The following is a 22,585-nucleotide window of genomic DNA, read 5'->3' on the forward strand; positions in this document are numbered from 1 at the left end:
TCCCACCAGAGCTTAATACTTTTGATACCGTAGGTATCTAGGATGAGTGAATTTCTCCTTAGAGGGATTGCGAGTCATATGGCTAAATCTGGATAATGTATTAAGAGCGTAGGCGCAAAATTTGGGGCTAATGCTTTTTAAATGCATTCATTTTTTTCGAATCCTGAGAAAACTAATAAATATTTTTAAAAAATTTAAATGCAGAATGAAAGACCTGCATTATTAATGAGGGCCGAAAGTCCCTTAGAATAAACAACAATTTTTTTGAATGAGATATTTGAAATTAAAAATTAGACTGAATTTTCGTTCTTTTTCACCCCTGTAACTTACTAAAGTAAACATTATAGAAGTTTTCAGGGACTTTCCACCTTCAGTAATAATGTAATCTTTCATTCTGCGTTTAAATTTTTCAAAAATACTTATTAGTTTTCTCAGGATTCGAAAAAAATGAATGCATTTAAAAAGCATTGGCCCGAAATTTTGCGCCTACGCTCTTAAAATAACAAAAATATATAGGGATTATTTATACAATTGTTTGTGAGACGAGACCTTTCCAATTGTGTCAAAAATGTGACCTTTTCGATTATGGGTTAAACTATTTTGTAGTAACCATAACCGCAGCAAACTATAGTAGTGATATCATAGTCAAAATATATACGGTGGCTTAAGACTCACCCCAAAGGAGAGAAGTCCATAAGTTCGGTATGACCGGTACTATAAAACTAAATAATGCGAATCAAGGTGCCATGTGAGATATGTCAAATAAAAAACATCACTCTAGATTTGATACTTAGCAGGTTGGAATAATATATTAACAGATGTAATCGACTTATGTATTATGTATTATGTATTATATAAAAAGTGTGAATTAAAATTATTTTGCGTTATCATCACTGTTTCATGCAAATCTGCCATTGGATTGATATTGGAGTTGGGGGAGACTTTGAATAAAAAACCAGCCAATATAAATAATGCTGGAGGATAACAAAAATAATAATAAAAAGCAAAATGGTGATAAAAGAAGAATTTTAAAAAAGATTTTTAATAATAAGAAATATTAGTATATAAATAACACCTTACAGGAAATCGAAGATGACCCCTATATGAACAGAAATATATGAAACTTTCACGAAGATGCAAAAAAAGTAAATAATAGTATACAACAACAAACAATATTATAAAACCAAAGGAACGAAGGGTACTACATCGATAAGGCAGATGAAATTAACAACCAAAATAAAACAGTGAAAGTTCCAATTGGCAAAGAAATAAAATAAGCCATACGAAATATTAAGAATAACCGAAGTATTGGACGTAATAATATTTCCGGTGAAGTCATAAAAAAGGGAGTAAAAATATTAAACAGATGACTACGTAGCATGCCAAGAAATATTTGGAAACAAGACAAAATGCCACAGTAATAGAATCGGTCTATATGTCCCATTTACAAATAGGTTAAAAAACAAAAATGTGGAAATAACAGGGGACTGCTCTACTTGATGTAATACCAAAGGTCGGAGTAATTATATGTAAACTAGAAATACCTAAATTAACTGGTCAATGGACTGTATCAAAAATGTTACATTAATTTAACAGAAAATAAATATCTAGGGGTTACTGTAGCCGACAAAAAGGACGATATCCGAGAAATAGAGTGAAGAATTTTGAAGGGAAGGAGTACCATCAGGGCATTGCGCAAACTTTTATTCCTTAACTATGCTCGTGGGTGTACGCGTGCTCCACCTAAAGTGTAATGTTGAGCAGTTTCCGCCTTTTTCTGCTAATTGACAAATACGTCCATATTATGTACGTAGGCATTAGTATCCATAAGTGACTCACTTGAACTGAGCTTAGCAGCGAAGTCTCTGATATTGTAAGTGATATTCGGAAAAGAATATTTTCCGAAAGACCCCACCAGCACGTAACATATATATGAAAAAAATTGTTTTTTTTTTACTTTTTTGATGAAAATAACATTTTGTACATTAAGAAATCTTCTTCTTCTTCCTCGCGTGCCATATCAGAATTATCCGGCGTTGGCGATCACCATTGCGAAAGCTTCTCAATCTTCTGCAATATGGAATAATTGTCCTGCATTTGATATCTGTGTCCATTCACGAATGTTTTTTAACCAAGAAACTTGTTTTCTTCCTACACCTCTACTGCCCTCTATTTTGCCTTTAAGGATCAGTTGTAATATTTTATATCGACTTCCCCTTACTATATGTCCCAGATAAGACATTTTTCGATATTTAACAGTCTTTAGCAGTTCTCTATCTTTGTTGACGCTCCTTAGTACTTCTTCATTAGTTTTCCTTGCTGTCCAAGGTATCTTTAGCATTCGTCTATGAACCCACATTTATAATGCTTCAATTTTGTTATGATCGATACTTTCAGCGTCCACACTTCTGCACTATACAGAAGTACGGACCAAACATAGCACTTCACCTTTCTTTGTCTTAGTTCTAAACTGAGATGAATATTGCAAAGAAATTACTTCATTTTTATAAAAGTAGTTTTAGTCATTGCTATTCTACGTTTTATTTATATGTCTGGATCTAGTTGGTCCGTTATCACAGTTCCCAAATATGTCATTTTGTGAATTTTCTCAACTTGGACTCCGTTTAATTAAAGCTTTGCATCGGGATGTGGGTCACGACTAAACACCAAAAATTTGGTTTTGTTTGAGTTTATTTTAATGCATATTTCCTCTCCTACCTCGTGAATACGATCAAGCAGTATTTGGAGACCTTTAATATTATCTGACAGAATTACTGTATCGTCTGAATATCTAATCACATTAAGTAGTTCCCAGTGGATTTTTATTCCATATGGTTGTCTTTTAAGTGCCTTTTTAAATAACTGGTCCGAGTAAACATTAAACAATGTTGGCGACAAAATGCAACCTTGTCTGACTCCTCGTTGTATAGAGATTTTATCGGTGTAGTTATCTCCAATTTACGACAGCAGTTTGACTCCAGTACAAATTTTTAATGGCACGAATATTCTTGACATCTATTCCGATATTTTTCAGTATTTGCAATAATTTTACATGCTGTACTTTATCGAATGCCTTTACGAAGTCCACGAAAGATGCAAATACATATATTTTCTTTGGTTACGGCATTTTTGTAATACACTCATGGACAAAAATATCGAATATTTTGGAATTTTCCAATTTTTTTTTGTAGTCACTATTATTTTACAATAATTTTAGATTATTGATGATACTTATGTAGTAGGCTGATGCACTCAACTGGTTGGAAATATTTTGACGTTTATTTTGACGTTTTTTCAGCGTTTAGTGTCATTCGTAGATTTTATCATAAAAACCTTCTTCACGTAACGGAAAAATTATAATAATTCGGTTATTTTTAGTTTAATTTATTAAGATTAATTAAATATTGTTTTGATTCAACTAAGTTTATAACAAGAACTCCACCAATTCGATACTGCGATGAAGTCCAAGTAGCAAACATTGTAATTTTTTTACGAGGAAGTCTATTCACAAAAAGATATCGCACGACGTCTCAGGAGAAGTCAATCTACAGTTTCTGATACTATAAAAAGGTATCGCGAAACAGGAATTTTTGTACGAAGGCGTGGTCCAGGACGCCCAAGGTGCACAACCGCAATTGATGACCGTTTTGTGGTTCTTAATTCTACACGAAACCGTTAATTAACATCGATGTACCTCAGAAATAAGCTATTAAATATTAGGCAAGTTAATATGAGTTTAGAAACAGTTAGGCGAAGATTAAAAAAAGCAAACTTTAAGCTGAGGCGCCCTCCAAAGTTCCACGTCTTCTCCAAAATCATAAAGCTCGTCGTTCAGAATTTGCAAGAACACATATTTTGTGGAATATCGTCAACTGGAAAAATGTTCTTTTCATTGATAAGACCAGAATCCTATTATGCAAGCCAGATGGTCAAAACCACGTCTACAGAAGAGTTTCGCGAGAGAATGATTCGCAGCTGCAATTTCGCCCGGACCGTTAATTTTATAGGTGGTGGCATAATTCTTTGGAAAGGTATTAGTTGGGAGGTACGCACAGCACTGGTGAAAGTGATTTGGCAGATAACTGGTGACTTTTACGTTTAAAAAATCCTACAAGATCATGTTTTGCCATCTGTTGGTAACATTGGATATATGAAAGATTCATATTAATGCACGATAATGCTCGACCACATGCCGCTGCCATAGTGAGTAATTATCTTAACGAGGTCAAAATTCGAAGATTAAATTGGCCACTGTTTAGCCCGGTCTTAAATCCAATAGAGCTTATGTGTTTTAAATACAAAAGGGCAGCTTCGGCTTGCTGCGCAGTATGAATGGAATGCAATTCTCCAAGAATATGTCCAAAATTTACTTGCAAGCATTCTGAGAAAGATGCAAGCAGTCATAAGAGCTAGAGGGTAAATACTCATTACTGATCATGCACTTCTTCAGTTAAAAAGACTTATTTAAGCAATTTAAATTAGCATTTAAATTTAGAGTAAAATAACCTTGTTTACCTAATATTAAGCATTTATTTTTTGTGCAATTTTCTCCGCATAAAAACTTAAAATTAGTCATTAAATATTGTTAAAATAAATTCTATTTCACAATAAACTACTTAATTGACCAGAATTGAGTTTGAAAAAACAAAAATTAGGAAGTTCGAAAATATTCGATATTTTTGTCCATGAGTGTAGGATGTTAAGCGCAAAAAGTGCCTCCCTGGTTCCCATAGCATTTCTAAAACCAAATTGGGTATCTTCGAGATCTTCTTCGCGTTTGCGTCTAATTCTGTTGTGAAGTATTCTTAGGAAAATTTTAAGAATGTGGCTCATTAGGCTAATTAATCGATATTCTGAGCATTTTCTCGCATTGTGTTTTTTACGTATTGCGACAAAGATGATTTGAGCCAATCTGTGGGAATCACTCCGGTGTTATATATTGAATTAAAAAGTCTTACTACTACTTTTATGTTATCATCCTCTATTAGTTTCAGTAACTCAGTTGGTGTATCATCTGGACCACAAGCTTTTCTAATTTGGCATTATTTATAGCGTGTTCTTCCTCACATTTCATAATTTCTGGGCCGTCAGTACAGTTTTGGTAGAATTCGGCAATATTATTCCTGTCATCTTCAAACAACTCTGATATATACAGCTGCCATTCTTTTCTTATTTCGTGCTCATTTACAATAATTTTGTTATTATTGCCAACGAGTACAGAAGGAACTCGTTTTTTAAATATGTTACTCATTTCTTTTAGTTTTTTGTGCATATTAAATAAATCGTGTTTAGATATTTTATCCCCTATTTCGTCGCACCTTTCTCTCATTCATTTTTCTTTGGCTAATTTGATCTCCTTTTTTATTCTTTTCTGCAGGTGTCTATATTCTGTTTCATTAGATTTTATTAGTCAACGTTGTTCCATTAATTTCAATATGTCGTCTGTCATCCATTTATTTTTCTTCATTTTCTTTTGAAGACCTACTTGCTCCCGAGATACATCGATAAGTTGCAGAGTCCCACCATCACTATGAAAGCGTTGAAGGGCTTTGACAGGTCCGTCCGTATAGCCGTTCGGAAGTTTCTGTCCCTCAATCGTACGTGCGCTGATGCATACACTCATGCTCCCACCAAAGAGGGTGGCCTGGGCGTCATGGCTATGGCCATGCACGTCCCGGCTATTATGAGACGGAGACTGACGAAACCGAGATCCTCAGCTACTGATACGTCGTACATAACCCTCAGTCTACCATATATGTCCCGTCTCTGGGAGAAAATCCTTAAATGGACAACATCATCGGCAGGCAATTCAGCATACATCGCACGTGAATTGAGTCAGAAACTTGAGGACGGCTATAGTGGTAACGGACTTCGCCAGGGCTCTTCACACTCCGAAAGCTCAGCCTGGATAAGCAATCCACCGCCCTACTGGTCGGGAAGAGACTTCGTTAAGGCTATTCAACTGCGAGGAAATCTCTTACCAACGAGAGGCGTCCCTTCAAATCCACCTCACGAAAGACGGTGCCGAAAGGGATGCGAACGTAACGAGAGCCTAAGTCATGTACTACAGAAATGCCCCGCATCACATTGGCATCGCATAAAGAGACATGACCAGCTCGTTACGTGTTTGCGAAAGGCAGTTGAAAAGAAAGGGTGGACATGAAGGGGACTCTGAAGATATCTGACCTAGTCGCACATCTGAATGAGCAGGTAATTGTCGTGGACGTTGCCGTCAGCTGGGAGGGTCCTGAACCCCTAAGTACAGCTGCTGCGAATAAAACAGCACTGTACACTGAGCCTCGATTCCTTCAGACCATGCAGACCCGATATCCAGGGAAACAAATTTGCATGGCACCTCTAATCGTTGGTGATCGCGGAACTTGGTGTCAATCAAATTCTCGTGTCCTGAGAATTTTTAACCTTTCAGGGTTTGACGTCCGCAACCTTATCACAAAGGCAATCATGGGTGGCATCCATATTCATAGTTATTTCATGAGGTCCTAACATGAATAACTTATGATAACTACGCTTCGAATATCACATATCGGCTTCTTCCTATCGTGGGCCTACGTTCGTCTAGTTAGGGTTTTTATTATAACTGACAACGTAAATGTTCTGTTTCGTCCTTTATGTCTGTGTCGTCCTATTTCTACTCTTTAGATTTTTTATTTTTACTATTTTTAAACTTTTTAGCAGCCCCTATTGGCTGCTGGCTATCTTTTTCCAAGCCCACTTTACCGTGTGGCGTTGTTTTCTGCTACAGGGGGGGACGATCGGCTCGTGAGATAATACTGGCCAAAGATCGGGCCATAAAGGGCCATACGCTGCTGGTCTGTTACTCTCCGGATCGGAACGGGGAGGAACAGACCAGCAGGAGAGGGTCGGTTTTCGGATGACGGGGGTTTGGCTGCGTGATGAACGTAGCCACCCAACCGGGCATCGCCCGGCCTGCATAATAAAAGAGGATATGGCTCCACTCTGATAGTTTTTTTTAAAATTATTGTTTGTGGAGATTTCATTAACTTGGTTTTTAAATTCACTTCATAGTTCTTCTAGTTGTTCTCCGATGTTTTTTAATCTATTGTTAAATTCTTTTTTAATTTTTATGTTTATATCGTCAAAGTTAAGTCCATTGGTTTTTGGTTTTTGTCGCTGAATTCGTTTTAACCTTATTTTAATATCTGCTACAAGTGGTTGATGATCAAATCTAATATCTGGCCCAGGAAATGTAGTGACTTTTTTGACGGCATTTCGGAAACGCTCATTTACAAGTATATAGTCTATTTGATTTCTTGAGGACTCAGGGTTATTGCCATCATAAAATGGGGCTTTCCAAGTGTATAGTCGTCGCTTGGGTAGTTTATACCAGGAGTTTGCAATGATCACATCGTTTTCTTTACAAAATTCATACAATCTCTGTCCTCGATCGTTAGGTTGCCCTAGACCATAAGGACCTACAGTCTGACCTCGTTGACCTTTCCCAATTTTTCCATTGAAGTCGCCTATATTATATAAAATTTCGTGTTTATTAAGTTTCTGTAAGATGTCTTGAATCTGATCATACAACTTTTTGACTTCATCGTCATATTTTCTATCTGTAGTCGAGGTTTAAGATTTGAAGTATGTTAGTTTTAAATGGTTGAGTATTTATTTGGAGTAATATTATTCTATCCGAGACTGGTAGGAAATTAGTTATATATTTACTCAGTTCTGATGTTACTAATATACTTACACCATTTTTGTGATGCAGGTCTTCTGTGCTGTTACCGGAATAATGTAATATACTTCCGTCCTTTTTACATGATCCTGACTCTGGCCATCTTATTCCGCTAATTCGTAGTAGGTCTATTTTCATTCTTTTCATTTCTTGAATTGCTTTGTCGAGTTTCCCAGCCGCAAATAGACTAACATTTCATGTGCATATTCTAAAATTAGATTTCTTATTTTTAGAATTTCTTCACGAGTTTTTCGCATGTTTACGACCTGAGAGGCCTCGTGGTATAAATATGTTTCTCCTCTCCTGGCGAATCTTGGCCTCCGCTTTCCATGATTAGTAACGGTTTGCAATTGCAGTGTCAATTCTATGGTGATTTTCCTGGGGTGCTCTATGAGCCGTTAATGCAGTGGTTCCCCTTTGCCTTCTGCATTCTGATGCCGTTAACCACTATTTGTTGATTCATCCACCTTCGGGGCCGATTTCTCAATCCCAGGACAAATGCAATCCCAGCAAGAATGCCCTACCACTCACCAACACATCCGCCCTAAGCCGTTGGTCAGTAAGTGGGGGATTGCTTATACCGGCAATTTGTTTTCTAGTAGGATGCACCGGATGACCATAATCAAGATTATGATGCGGGCAGGTGAGGTTGACATTTGGATAGGAGAGGCTATACGTTGGGCCTCATTATCCTTTGCATCCCAAGGGATGCACATTAATATATAACTGCTGTTTTTTATTAAGAGTTATTTTATTATATTTTAACAATGAATAATAAGAATTGGAATAAGCATAAACCTCTAGCTGAAGAGGAATTGGAAACGATATTAAACGACCCACATTTTTTCTCTGATGATGAGAGTCTTGCCGAAAGCTATGAATTTGAATTAAGTAATTACGACAGCGATTCTGAAATATCATCTGATGGAAGAAAAGGTAATTAAAGTGTAAAGATAAATTAAAATAAACAGTGTAACAGAGGCACCCGTACGCGTAAGCATAATTTAGTAGTTCATCTACCAGGGCCAAAGGGACTTGCACAAAATATGGATCATAGTAATTATTGGAAGGAATGAAATTTGTTTGTGACCGATGAAATAATACAAATCATTCCCACACATACTAATGTAAAAATTGAAACAGTTCGATTAAGGTTTAAAGAACCGTTTCCAACTTACACCAGAAACATCAAAACTGATGAGCTAAAGGCATTATTATTGTCTCTTATACTTATCAGAAGTAATGCAATCTAATCATGAGAATGTAACTTATCTTTTTGCAAGTGATGGAACAGGACGCGATATGTTTTGTGCTACAATGAACGTGAGTCATTTTTGTTTATTTTATGTTGTTTGCGTTTCGATGAGGCAACAAAAAGAGAAGATAGAAAAACCAAAAATAAGCTAGCAGCGATTAGGATAATTTGGGATATATTTCTATATAACTGCCAGTCTTCATACGTTCCTGGAGAATATTTGACTGTTAACGAAATGCTTGTACCGTTCCGGGGCAGATGTTCGTTTAAAATGCCCAACAAACTAGCTAAATATGTATTGAAAATTATGTGTTTATGTGATTCACGTACAACTTACTCTCTACATGTGTATGCTTTTGTTTATTCTGGCAAGGGAAGCAGAGTTAGAGTTGATGTGTCAGTCCCTACTAGCGACGTTCTGACTCTTGTCACCCCTTAACAGATAATAAACCGCAACAATATTATAGACAACTGGTTTTCTTTAATTGAATTGTGAGAAAAACTGAGGGAGCAAGAATTGGCTCTTCTTGGAACTATGAGAATTAATAAGCCGCAATTACCACTTGAATTTAAACCAAATAAGAACCGACACGTAGGATCATTATTATTTGGCCATAATAATAGAATAAAAATTTGCTCTTATGTGCCAAAAAAAAACAGGCCATCATACATATTTCAACAATTCATGATGATCAACACATAAATTATGAAAGTGGTAGGCCAGAAATAATCCACGATTACAATCGAACTAAGGCCGGCGTGGACACATTAGATCAATTTTGTGCCAATTATTCTATTAAACGGCGAACAAAGAGCTAAAAAATGGTGATATTTTACCAAATTCTAAATAAAGCTGTCGTTAATAGCCAGATATTGTTAAAATGTCAAACTGACAAAGGGGAGACGAGAAGAAACTGTCTTCTTACACTAGGAAAATCATTGATGATAGATCATATGTGACAAAGGAAACTGGAATGGTTACGTGACTCGAAGGCAATAAAAACAATTGGATCAGGAAATACTTATAACCTGACGTAATGAGGAACCAAATCCTAAAATCTCGTTGTTTTTTCTGTCCTAGTAGTAGGATAGGAAAGTTAAAACAGTTTATAGAAAATGCAAGAAACATATTTCCCCAGATTACACTACCAATATATATATGAAAATTGTTTATGATTAGTATATTAAACAAAGAAAAGTACTGTCCTTGAATTTTGTAGTGTTAAAAAAATTAAGGTCTTCGAGGACCCCACCAGCAACTATGTGCAACATAATTTCATCAGCACAGTTAAAGGTTAAAATTCAATAATATCGCAATGATATTAAAGTTAAGATTTTGTCAAACTGTGATTCAACCAATAGTATAACAAAAATCAATAAAACCCTTTAAATATCTAAAAATAAGCTGTACTGAAAAATATATTTGGAGGAGTTAAAGTGACAAAGAAGACAAACGAATGCCAAAGTTGTATGGGTATGCAGATATTATAATAAAAGTCATTTAAACAAAAAAACTTAACTAATCTAACTTAAATATGCCACAAGAAAACAGTTTCAGAACTTATTTGTTCATTTATATTAATATAAGCAATTTTAGCTACAACAAAAAACGTCTCATACGCACATAGTGATCAACCCTGCTCCCATGGAACATGTTTATACCATTGTAAAGTGGAATCCACATGTCCGAAGATCAAACTGCTCACACTTCTCTATTAAAGTGGTACCTATCTGACTCTTAGGCTTTTCCTCCACCCCTTCTCAACGTGTGACTTACGTGAGGAGGCTTATGATCTGAAAGTTACTTTGGGTGCCCTGGGTAATGGAACACCCTCTGTTTTTATTGACTGTGGTTAAGAGACCTGACTGTAGGGGTAGCATACATATCGACTTCTATTACCGATATAATTATGCTACCATAATTTTAGAATGTTCTTCATATCCAAACTAATCAATAAATATAAGCATGGGAATAAAACATAAAATAAATCTACTTTAGAGAAACAGATGGAAAACAAACGGAAGCAAACACATATACAAAAAAGTACTGAAGAAAACCAAAAAACAAAAATATTGTTATTAAACTTATGATTGCTGAAGAATACACCATGTCATTTTTTCAAACCATTAATATCAATAAAAAACACAAATCTCCAATGTTTTAAAAGTATGTATTTTATTATAACGTTTCGTCATTTGCGAATGGGTGTGACTATTATATGTAAGAAACATCAACATAAAAATTATAATAAACGCTTGATCTAAATAGAACCATTTAATTTAATACTATTTTTTATTGGTAACAGGAAATGATACCAAAATAAATTGAAGACACAATTTCACAATATTCTCATTTTTTACAATGATTACATTGCGGGGAAGAGGGAAAGTACCGGTACTATCACTAGGGGTATGATGGTATCCGATAGTTGGTATAAAAAGACACCGTACTCCACATAACTGCATCAGTCGCACTCTACTTAAGTTAGTGAACATGAAGATTCTGGTAAGTGGGCATTCGAGTCGCAAAAAAATTAACCGGTGTTATTCATCACTGGAACAATATCAGTGGCGGGCCTTATTTCTATAAAGTGTATAACTAGATTAAATAACGAAAATCAAAACCAACGTTTTAAATCAGTTTTGAACACAGATTATTACAAACTATATAGATAAATTATTCAGAAATTAGGTATTTTGATTTTTGGGAATGATTTTAAGGTCTTTAATGGTATAATAAGATCGTATATAAAAGGGAATAATCGTATAATTAGAGATTATTTGTGTTATCTTGATTTCATGGGAAGACTTTGCAGTTTCTAGTTTATCGTTAACTCACAATTAAAACAATATATCACAAAAATTCTTCTTTTTTTCCCTTATTTAAGCAATTTTGCATCTGAAAGATTGTCAATCCATCTCTGGTATGGTCGGCCGATACTTATACGACTTGCTGATCAGTCCCTTGCTATTTATTTGTTTAATTTTTTTCTACTTAGTGTTTACTAATTTATACTTATACTCTTTACATTACATGTTGTTCTAATCTCGTCATTTCTTATTCGGTCTCTTAGTGTGTTTCCTGTAATTCTTCTGAGTATTCTTATTTCTGGTGTCTTCGGCACTCTCTGTATTTTGGCTGTATTGAGTCTGGTTTCGGATGCGTACGTCGTTATTGGTCTTACATATTCTTGACTTCATCTCATAGTTAATGTGTTGTTTACGCCATATAGTGTTATTAAGTCATACTGCTGATCTATTGTCTCCTTGTATTTGATCTAGTATTTCTTTTTCAACCTCTTCATAGCTAGATATTGTAATCTTTACGTACTTTATTTTCAGTACTTGTTGTAGTGCTAACACCATCGACTTTTTATATATTATTGGTTCTTCAATGATTTCTACTGTTCGACTTTTCTTAGTTAAAATAATCATGTTAAATTCTTTTGCTCTTATAATAAATCTGTCAACTATTCTTTAAAGGCTGTCTTAATTTTGGGCTGTCAATATTACATCGTCTGCGTAACAGAGAATTTTAATTTCATTTTCCCCGTTCTTCATCTCCTTCCTTTATTGACGCTCTTTATGACTTAATCCTTGGTTATATTGAATAGTATAGGGCTTAGTGGATCCCTATCTTATTCCGTTACCTTTATCTATTCGATCCGTAAGCTGTCCGTCTATTCTGACTTCCTGGCTTCCCTCCTATTGTTTAGATAGGAGTTTTCAATTGTTTTTATAATTTCCAGTAGGATCTCTTTACTATACAAGATTTGTATTACATTTTTAAGTCTTACTCTGTCAAATGGCTTCTTCAAGTCGGTCATATATACGAATGGGGGTCTATTGTATGTAAATGCTTTCTCTGTAGTCTGTTTTATGACGAATATTGCGACCTTCCCAAATGGAAACTTTATTGCTCGTCTGCTAAGTTTGAGCTGATTTATTCATTCTTGAAAAATTTGAGTTTTTATTTTCAGGGTAGTATTTAGTAAAGTTGTAACTCTGTAATTTTATAGTTATTTCTGACTACTCTTTTTGAATAATAAGATTAGCTAGCTTGTCATCCATTCTTCCGGTATTTTATTATCTTATATTCTTGCTTATTAATGTTGTCAATTCTTCCGTTGTTGCTGCTTCACCATATTTCAACAATTCATTTGGTATCCCATCTTTACCTGCTGCTTTTCTGTTCTTTAGTTTTTCATGTGTTTTTTGTACTTCATGCGTGCTTATGTAAACGTTTTCGTTAATACCAATTTCTGGTGTTTGTGGTTCCAGCGCCATTGTTTGTTCTTCTGTATATAACTTCTTTAAATGTCTCTAACCTCCGCTCTTGACCTCTTATCAAGCGCCATATTTTGCTTTGCAAACCATAAAAATCAAGCTTTATAATCACGTTATGTACTTTTTACTACATTTCTCTCTCCTTTCATTTTTGTAGATTGAAACGATTTTTAAACACTGTAATTTTTTAGACCTGTGTAGTATTTTAAGTATTATTAATTTCATCGTTGTAATTGTAATCATTTTTTATATTTTTCCTTTGTCATTCCTGTAGGCTATTTAAACTTTATTTAAATTTTATTTTTGAAATCTGATATTACAATGGCGAAACTTTGACAGAAAGATTAATTATTAAACACAGATGCGGGAAATTTTAGTCTATTCTTCCCCCACATTTTACTTTTAAACATTTTTCAATTTTATTTTTGGAAGAATCTGATATCACAATGACAAAACTTTGACAGAAAGACTTATTATTAAAAAATACAAATGCGCGAAATTTTAGTCCGTTTTTCCTTTACATTTTACTTTTAGAATTAAATAAAAACAAATATATGTCTATTTTCCAACTAATCACCCTGCATATCTCTCTACTCATAATCTACTTATCTACATTTTGTGACTAACCCTTAATATTATTGTGTATGTTTACATATTTGTGTTAAATAGTGTTAAACTATCAAATGTGGCAAGTAATTTATTTGTAACGGCAAGTAACCCAAGTCCTATAATAGGCGCAGCCGTAAAGAAGTAAACCAAGCCCTGTAGTTCCCACAATCTGTTTAGTAGTTTTTATGACTTTTATTGACTAATCGTATCCTTTCGGTTGTTTTCTTTTGATCTAATATTCTAAATATTCTAGACAATATTTTAATACTCATGTCAGTTTAAAGCATTTACTTACCATGATGAATTATTTAATCAGAAATGTAATTGATATGTCACTTTTCAATAAAAACTTTTTTTAATCATTATTGAATAAAATATTTAGTATCATTTCTATAATTTAGTTCAACAGTATTTTGGCAGTTTTTAAAATTACTTATTTAAATTATAATATAATATTATACCCACTTTTTTGGGTATTTTTCACACGAATGGCATATTCAAATGATAATAAATATTCCTTGTTTATATTATAAAATCCATCAAGTAATGAATTAATATTTTATCTTTTAGATTTGCACCTTACTGATAGCCACTGTGCTAGCAGAAGAAGCATCAAAAAAGAAGCGTGGCTTACTGCTTGGAGGAGGTGGAGATGACTTTGGACACGGTGGCGGATTTGGAGGTCATGGAAGTGAATTAAGTTTAGGAGGACATGGCTTGGGAGGACATGATTTTGGAAGCAATTTGGGCAGTCATGGTGTAGGGGGCGATATAGGGGGACACGGCAGTTTTGACGGAGGCTTTGGCGGAGGTATTGGAGGAGGTGAAGGTCACGTTAGCCATATTACGCTTCACAAAACAGTAAAGATACCAGTTCCCCAGCCATATCCTGTACCTGTCGAAAAGAAGATCCCATATCCTGTTAAAGTACCAGTGGCTGTAAAAGTTGACAAACCCTATCCTGTCCATGTTCCCAAACCATACCCAGTACATATCGACAAACCTTATCCAGTAAAAATCTTTAAGGACGTACCTTATCCAGTTAAAGTACCATACAAAGTTCCCGTCCCTGTAAAAGTGCCAGTACATATTCCAAAACCTTACCCAGTACCAGTACACAAACCTGTTCCAGTTCATGTACCAGATATACAAATCGTAAAGAAACCTGTGCCCGTAATTATCCACGCTGGTCATGGCGGTGACAGTTATGGTTCCAGTGGGCTTGGAGATCATGGATCTATAGGACTTGGGGCAAGTGGTTTAGGAGGCCACGAAAGCTTCGGAGGAAGTGATCATTTTGGATCTTCGAGCTTTAGCTCAAGTGATTTTGGTGGGCACGGACTCTCTTCATCTCTAGGTGGAGGATACGGTCATCACTAATCTAAGTTCAATCTGTGAGGTGTATATTAGAAATAGCTCTGTACGAATAAGTCAGAGAGTTTTTCTGATATGTGTAAAGCAGAGTCTTCTTGTTGGCAACTGTGATATCGATCTGTACCAATTCTTTAATTTCTGTTTTTGTGTTTTAATAAAGATTTATATTTTTTTGATTATCTGTGAAATTATTGTAACCTAAATCATTTCTTTATTTTATTTAATAATCAGTCTAATATTGTTTAACATATAACTAACAGTTTTTTTATAAAAACGAGGAAATTAATCCCATCACCTATTCTCTCTATTTTTAAGATATTAATAATAATTAATAATAATAAAGAGTAATTCTCCTCAATGGACTAAAAGGTTGATCCTTTTATGCAAATAAATAAAAAATAAAAATACATCAATAGGTACTAAAGCGAGCAGGAACAGAAATAATTAAAATTTTAAATAATTCATTTGATAATGCGGGGTAGAATCATGGGCAAAAATAATATTATATTAAAAGTAAAGTCCTGACTATACAATTTGTGAAAATTGTGTGGATTATTTTCAGGGAATTGTTTCCAAGGTAGAAGCTAAAGTTATAGTTACCACGTAAAATATTAATCTCATCACGACAAGCTGAACGTAAGAAAAAAATTGATGACGTAGTTTCTCGCGTACGAGATAACTTGCTATAATTTTTGTTATTAATATCTACCTGAGATGTACGAGGAATATTGTTCAGAAGCTATTTCCTTGTAGCATCAAAACGCAATTACTACTTTTATTGGGAACAAGTGACAATCTAAGTTTAAATTGACTTTTCAATTTCCTTTTCGGAAATCATTCCCAAAATACAAAACAATAATAAATTAAACAAATTTTGTTTTTTGTTACGTGGTGAAAAATTCTTCTAATAATTTAATTGTATCTGACTCATTCATATTGATAATTCAGACATATATTATACATTTTTAAGTAAACGACTTTAAAATGATATTACCAATATTGCTGAGTTGCCTTTCTGGGAGGATTTTAGTGTAAGATAGTTTATTCGATTCCGTGAAAGCAACTGTAACTTGAGAAAATCCGTCAAAAAAAAAACCATAGCATACGATTCGTCTTTCAAATGACAACCACATGTCATGATGATAGTAAAATTCTTCTGTTAGATTCCATAGCAAATCATGAGAAAAAACCAGAAAAAAAAAACCCGTAATACTATCCCGACATGGTAAGTATTTCGTCTTAAATTTTTACTCTATATAAACACCAAACTCTGATTTTATATGTATGTTATTTAAAAAACATAAATATTGTATGCTCAATATGTAACTTACTTACTAATAGTGGTTTTTTCCTTTTATTGACTTTCTCTTTTATTATTATATTTTATGGGTAACCAGATAATAGTGCCTTTCGCCGAGGAATTTGCGACACAATTAATCTCATTTAGCATAATTAGAGCTGTTTCTTTGATTTTTCTCTTTTTACCATTTGTTTCTTATAGCACTATACTTAAATCGTTTTATTGAACCCTTATGTTCATTTTCCCATATATGTGTTTACATATTTGAGATCTATCAAATTGTTCATTTTTAATGATTGATGTTCACGTATTCTAACATTTATTGGTCTTTAGGTTTCACCTAAATAAAAATGATCGCATTCACAAAGTATTTTATAAATAAAATTCTTTGTTCTTTCTTGTTTATTGTTAGGTTTCGTTTTAGATAAAATAGATCTCAGTCTGTTTGTTGCTTTGAATATTTTATTTAGAATGTATTATTCCTTCTGTATGCTGTAGGATATCGTTCTAAATTGTTCTGTTACATTCGGTCGATTGTTGAAATTTCCTTATTTATAAACGATAAACGATAATCATTTTTTAATAAAACAGATGTTAACAAATGGTTTTCCCCTAAGAACAAATTTTCGTTGGAACAAGTAATGTTGGCTCTACCATAATAAGAATTTAATGATTGAATGATTTAACTATTGGTTTGTGTTGGTTTTCTATACACCTGATTCTCATATCCAGTATCGTCCTTAGAGATGAACATATCCAGAATAGGAAGGGGTCTTATTATATTCCTTTTCCGTGATAAATGTTTTTGTCTCTTTATCGTTTATATCATTTAACCTTCGGCCAGGCGCGCCCTAAATAATTACATCATCAGGCGCTCCGCAGCAATTTACTGCCATGTAGTTTCTGATTGTTTTCGACATTTTTAATTATTGATTAACTGTATCGGTTTTTATTTTGTCAAATAATAAGAACGCTTTATTAATTTAACTAATTTTAATAAATTGTACAGAAAAAAAATTTTAATTTATTTGATCATTACAATTAATACATACAATATTAGATTTAGAATGTCTTTTACAAGTGAATCCACTACATTGTGTACATTTCATAGAGGTATACGACTTGATTTTTTCACTGTAACAATTGCATCACCTACCACGTTTAGCAGGATTTTCGTCTTCTTGATGGGATACTGGTTGCCTCGGAAACATCCTGGACAGGAACTCGGTTATATCACGTGGAAGTGTTTTAATTTGTGATCGTGTATGAAGGTGTCCTTTCATCAAGTTCATTGCAAGGTTTTTGAGAAAATGTCTCCTTTTGAGTGATTTTCCAGAATTTGCAGCGGAATGTAGAACAAAAGCATTTATGCCTCCAATATTCATTAAATTATAGAATATAACACACGGCCATCTTTTAGTAATTCGTGAAACAGTGCATGATGAACATAATTTATCTACAGTATCAACTCCTCCTTTTGTTTTATTGTAATCTAAAATCAACTGTGGTTTCTTAGTATCCATGTCAACTGTACTTTCGTTGTGCATAGACGATAATAATATGACTGACTTACTTTTACGCGGCACGTAAGAGGTAATCATATAATTTTTTTGAAATCCAAATATGCTAGATTGAACTGCCCTTGATTTATGTGGAAGAAATTCTTGAGGAATTTCTCTTTTCTTTTTCTTCAGCGTCCCAAGCAGAGTAACTGTCTTCTGCAGCAAATATCTAGCTAACGGAATACTAGTATAAAAATTATCTGTTGTTATGTTTCTTCCTGTCATTTCTACGGACTCTATTAGGCGCAAAGGCCGAATTTGATACGTCGTATGGGCCACTTGACTGTTTACCGCAATATATCTCTAAATTGGCGGTATAAAATGTTTGAGCATCACACAACGCGTACATTTTTATCCCGTACTTAGCAGGTTTGTTGGGTATATATTGTATCCAGCTACACCTACCTCTAAAGGGATGGAGCATTTCATCAATAATTGTTGTATACGCTGTATATAAGCTCATTACTGCTCGAACAATATCAATCCCTGTGCCATCTTTTTCCCAAAGTTCCATCACATTTGTGTGATTGCCGTGCTTTATGCCAATCAAATAGAGGAGTCCAAAAAACGCCAATAACTCATTCCTGTCCACATTCCTGCAATCTCTATCTCTCAAATATTGCGTTTTATCTCTATGTTCATTTATATATAAATTGGTAAAAATTAGAATTTCATCAACCATATCAATATTGATAATAGTAAAAAACGCATCAATTTCTGTTTTTATTTGACGTGCAGTTCCTTTTAATCCCGGTGGTACTCTCATTATATTTTGTTGCTTTGTCTTAGATGTGGCAAAAGAAGTTTTATACTACTTACTTGTTTTATCCTTGCCAATGAATGTATCTTCAACGTTTTCGTAAAACACTTCCTCCTCATCTGACATATCTTGCTCTGAACATGTATCGTCGTGGTTCTCCTCAATTTGTTGTTCATTCAAATCACTATCACTTTCCAATACTTCATCTGTTTCATCTTCAATATCTGTCATATTATTTATAATTTCCTCTAACTGTGCTTGGGTTAACACTTCCTTTGGATTTTTACGAGACATAACGTAATCTTCTTCTTCTTCCTATGCCGTCCCCATTAACGGAGGTTGGCGACCACATTTTTAAAAGCTTCTCTGTCTTTTGCAACGTGGAATAATTCGTCTACAGTCATGTTTGTCCAGTCTCGAATATTTCGCAGCCATGACTTCCTCTTTCTACCTATTCCCTTTTTACCATCGACTCTACCCTGCATGATGACCTGCAGAAGACTATATTTATTATTTCTTAGTATGTGTCCAAGGTATGCAGTCTTGCGTACTTTTATCGTTCTCAACAATTTTTTGTCTCGACTCATCCTTCTCAGCACTTCCTCATTGGTGAACCTGGCAGTCCATGGAATTCTCCGGTATATCCAAAGTTCAAAGGCTTCAATCTTTTTAACTATTTGCGCTTTTAGTGTCCATGTTTCTACCCCGTACAATAGTTGCGAATAGACGTAACATTCAACAAACCTCAGTCTCAGCGCAGTATTCAGATTTTTGTCACAGAACAATTGTTTGAATTTTAAGAACGCTGCCCTTGCCATTTCTATTCGTACCCGGATCTCTTGGTCTGGATCTAATTCTGTGTTGATGCAAGCTCCCAGATATTTATATTTTGTCACTCTCTCTATTTGCTGTCCACCAAGAGTTAGTTGTTTATTATTTATTGGACTCCTTGATACTATCATAAATTTGGTCTTATCTGTGTTGATGTCAAGTCCCATTTGAATGCATTCACCATTTATTGCATCTAGTAAAGTTTGTAGTTCTTCTATACTCTCAGCCATAATTACCGTGTCATCTGCAAATCTCATGGTGTTTATGATTTCTCCACCAATTCTTATTCCCTCTTTTCTTTCCCATAAGGCTTTTCTGAATATGACCTGTGAGTACACGTTGAAAAGCGTCGGAGACAAGACGCATCCTTGCCTAACCCCTCTCGCAATCGGTATATTATTTGTTTCTATATTGTTCACCTTTACTACTACTTTCTGGTTCCAGTATATAGCCTTAATAAACTCAATGTCTTTTTTGTCTAAATGAATGTTTTTTAATTCATCTATTAACTTCATATGCTGCACTCGGTCAAAGGCCTTCCTTTCGTAATCGTAACGTAATCTAAAATTATAAAATATGTTATAATATAGAATTCTACAATAATCTAATATGTTTCATATATATTATTAATTCTTATAAATAATTATATTATTAACAATTTTACTTACCAATAAAATTTCAATATCTCGAAAAAGATATATAATATATTAGTTATTTCAAAAAAAATGCGCGAATTTCACTACCAGGCGCCTTGCAGTAATTGTCTGCCTCGATGTACTATTCACAATAAAGTACGATAACTAACTAATTGGATTTGGATTTCACAAGACGATGATGGGTACCGACTAAGGATCCGTGAGGCCATATTGAGAATATATCATCTACATAATATCTCCACCATACTGTGGATTTTAAATTTTGTCTAGAAATAATATTTGTTTTAAAATCTTCCACAAATATATTGGCTAATAATGAAGATAAACTTGAATCCATTGCTAGACCAAAATTTTGTTTATAGAATCCACTATTTAGTTAAAAATAGGTATTATTAGTACATAATGCCAATAACTCTATTATAGCTGATATATTTAGTCTTGTTATAGTTGTCAGTGTATCACGATAGCGTTGTTTTGTTTTGATTATATTTAAAGTCTTAACTAATGGCACATTTGTAAATAAACTATTTATGTCAAAATTTTACATTTACCGCAATTCTTTTATTTAATTTTTTTTTAATTATAAATAATTCCCTTGAATTCTGTGAGGGCTTAGTTAATACAATGCCTAATAGAGTTCAGGATGTTATTCAAACTAAGGGTGACACTAAGCCTTATTAATTTTTATGTCAATTTTTTAAAAACCTTATATTCCAATATTTAGTTATTAGCATTTTTAATTATCAAACAATTAATTTGATAGTAATCGACATAAAATATGTAATTACATATTTTAGTAATTTAGTAATAATTTAAAATAGTAAATAAACATAGTATTTACTAAAAATAATTCCATAAATTACAAACGTGTTGTTAATTTCATATTTACAATTAAAAAAATTTAAACAAAGGAATTTCGGTAAATTGTTATTTTATTCGCAAAATAACTGCTTATTCCAACATATAGTTGGTAGGGCTCGTAGTTGTATAATATTTATTAAAAATTTTGACAGTTCACTACACGGAGAATTCATGGTATTACAAAGTGGTGTATTCGTTTTATGAACTTTCGGCACTCGTTCTGAGGCGTTCTACGTTAATGAGATGTAATTAATCTTCTTTGATAATTTGTTGTTAAATAATCTTCAAACTTCAATAAAGTTTTATGTTATATTCTGTTTTCCAAAGGCTTGGAAGGTTAGATCCTTTGTTAATTTGGTAAAAGGACCGTTTGATATTAGAACTTTAATTTTGTATTCATATTGAATTCCATTATCATAGTTGCATTCTCCTAGTCTGCTGGTAGAATAATTATGGAGTCGTCATTTTTAAAGTTCTTACAGCCTTCACTTCCTCTTTGCTTATGTTTTGTTTAATTTTATTAGACTTTTCCAATTCACTTTTACATACTACTCTATATTCTTCTTTTTCATGGGTTGGTAAATTATGAGATATTTGCTCCACTGAGCTAATTATGTTTAATTTTGGAATAGATGGATGAGTAACAGCAAAGTTTAGACCCTTTGGCAGTATCAACCTATCCGTTGCATTTAAATGTCTATTTAATAGATTGACAACACTAATTATAATATTATACATTTAAACACTAATTATAATAGTTAGATTTTTATATAAGATTATAACCCTAAAGTAATATTATTAAACGAAACATGACTAAAAAAATCATCATTTTTATTTAAGAGGGTATGAAATATATTGAATGGATATATTAGATGGTTATGGTGGTATTGCTACTGCTGTTGATAATAGTTTGGATCATAAAATAGTATATACTTTATAACAATAATAACAGCCAAATCCAAATTTTAGCAGTTAAAATAATAGATTGGGATATTACAATCATTATTATCTATATTCATCCTGAAACAAAAATAGATGGGTTGAGCGATGGATGGGTTGGGCGAATAGACAAAATCAGAGACAATAAAATTATAATGGATGATCTGAATGCACATAATGCACTTTGGGGATGTCAGGTAACTACTAATGGTAATGGAACAATAATTGCTGACTCCGTAGAGGATTTGGATCTAGTTTGTTGTAATGACGAAAGATTCACGCGGATTACACTCCCAGGTCTGAATGCTTCAGCGGTAGAGCTAACACTAATCTCCTCAGAAATAGCGAACAGATGTCAATGGAATTTGTTAGGGGACTCGGGTGGCAGTAATCATTTCCCGACGATGTGTAAAATCCAGATACAACTTCAACAT

The 22,585-nt window shown here is 33.7% G+C and overlaps 1 protein-coding gene across 1 annotated transcript; it reads left to right on the top strand.

The window, feature by feature from the left end:
* The first annotated feature begins 11,406 nt into the window (after positions 1-11,406).
* LOC140439793 (uncharacterized) lies at positions 11,407-15,419 on the top strand. Its single transcript, XM_072529932.1, has 2 exons — positions 11,407-11,478; positions 14,439-15,419. The coding sequence occupies exons 1-2, from the start codon at positions 11,467-11,469 to the stop codon at positions 15,246-15,248; spliced, it is 822 nt and encodes a 273-aa protein (XP_072386033.1). The 5' UTR covers positions 11,407-11,466; the 3' UTR covers positions 15,249-15,419.
* Positions 15,420-22,585: the final 7,166 nt, after the last annotated feature.

The sequence above is a fragment of the Diabrotica undecimpunctata genome, chromosome 4 (genome assembly GCF_040954645.1).
Source record: "Diabrotica undecimpunctata isolate CICGRU chromosome 4, icDiaUnde3, whole genome shotgun sequence".
NCBI lineage: Eukaryota > Metazoa > Arthropoda > Insecta > Coleoptera > Chrysomelidae > Diabrotica > Diabrotica undecimpunctata.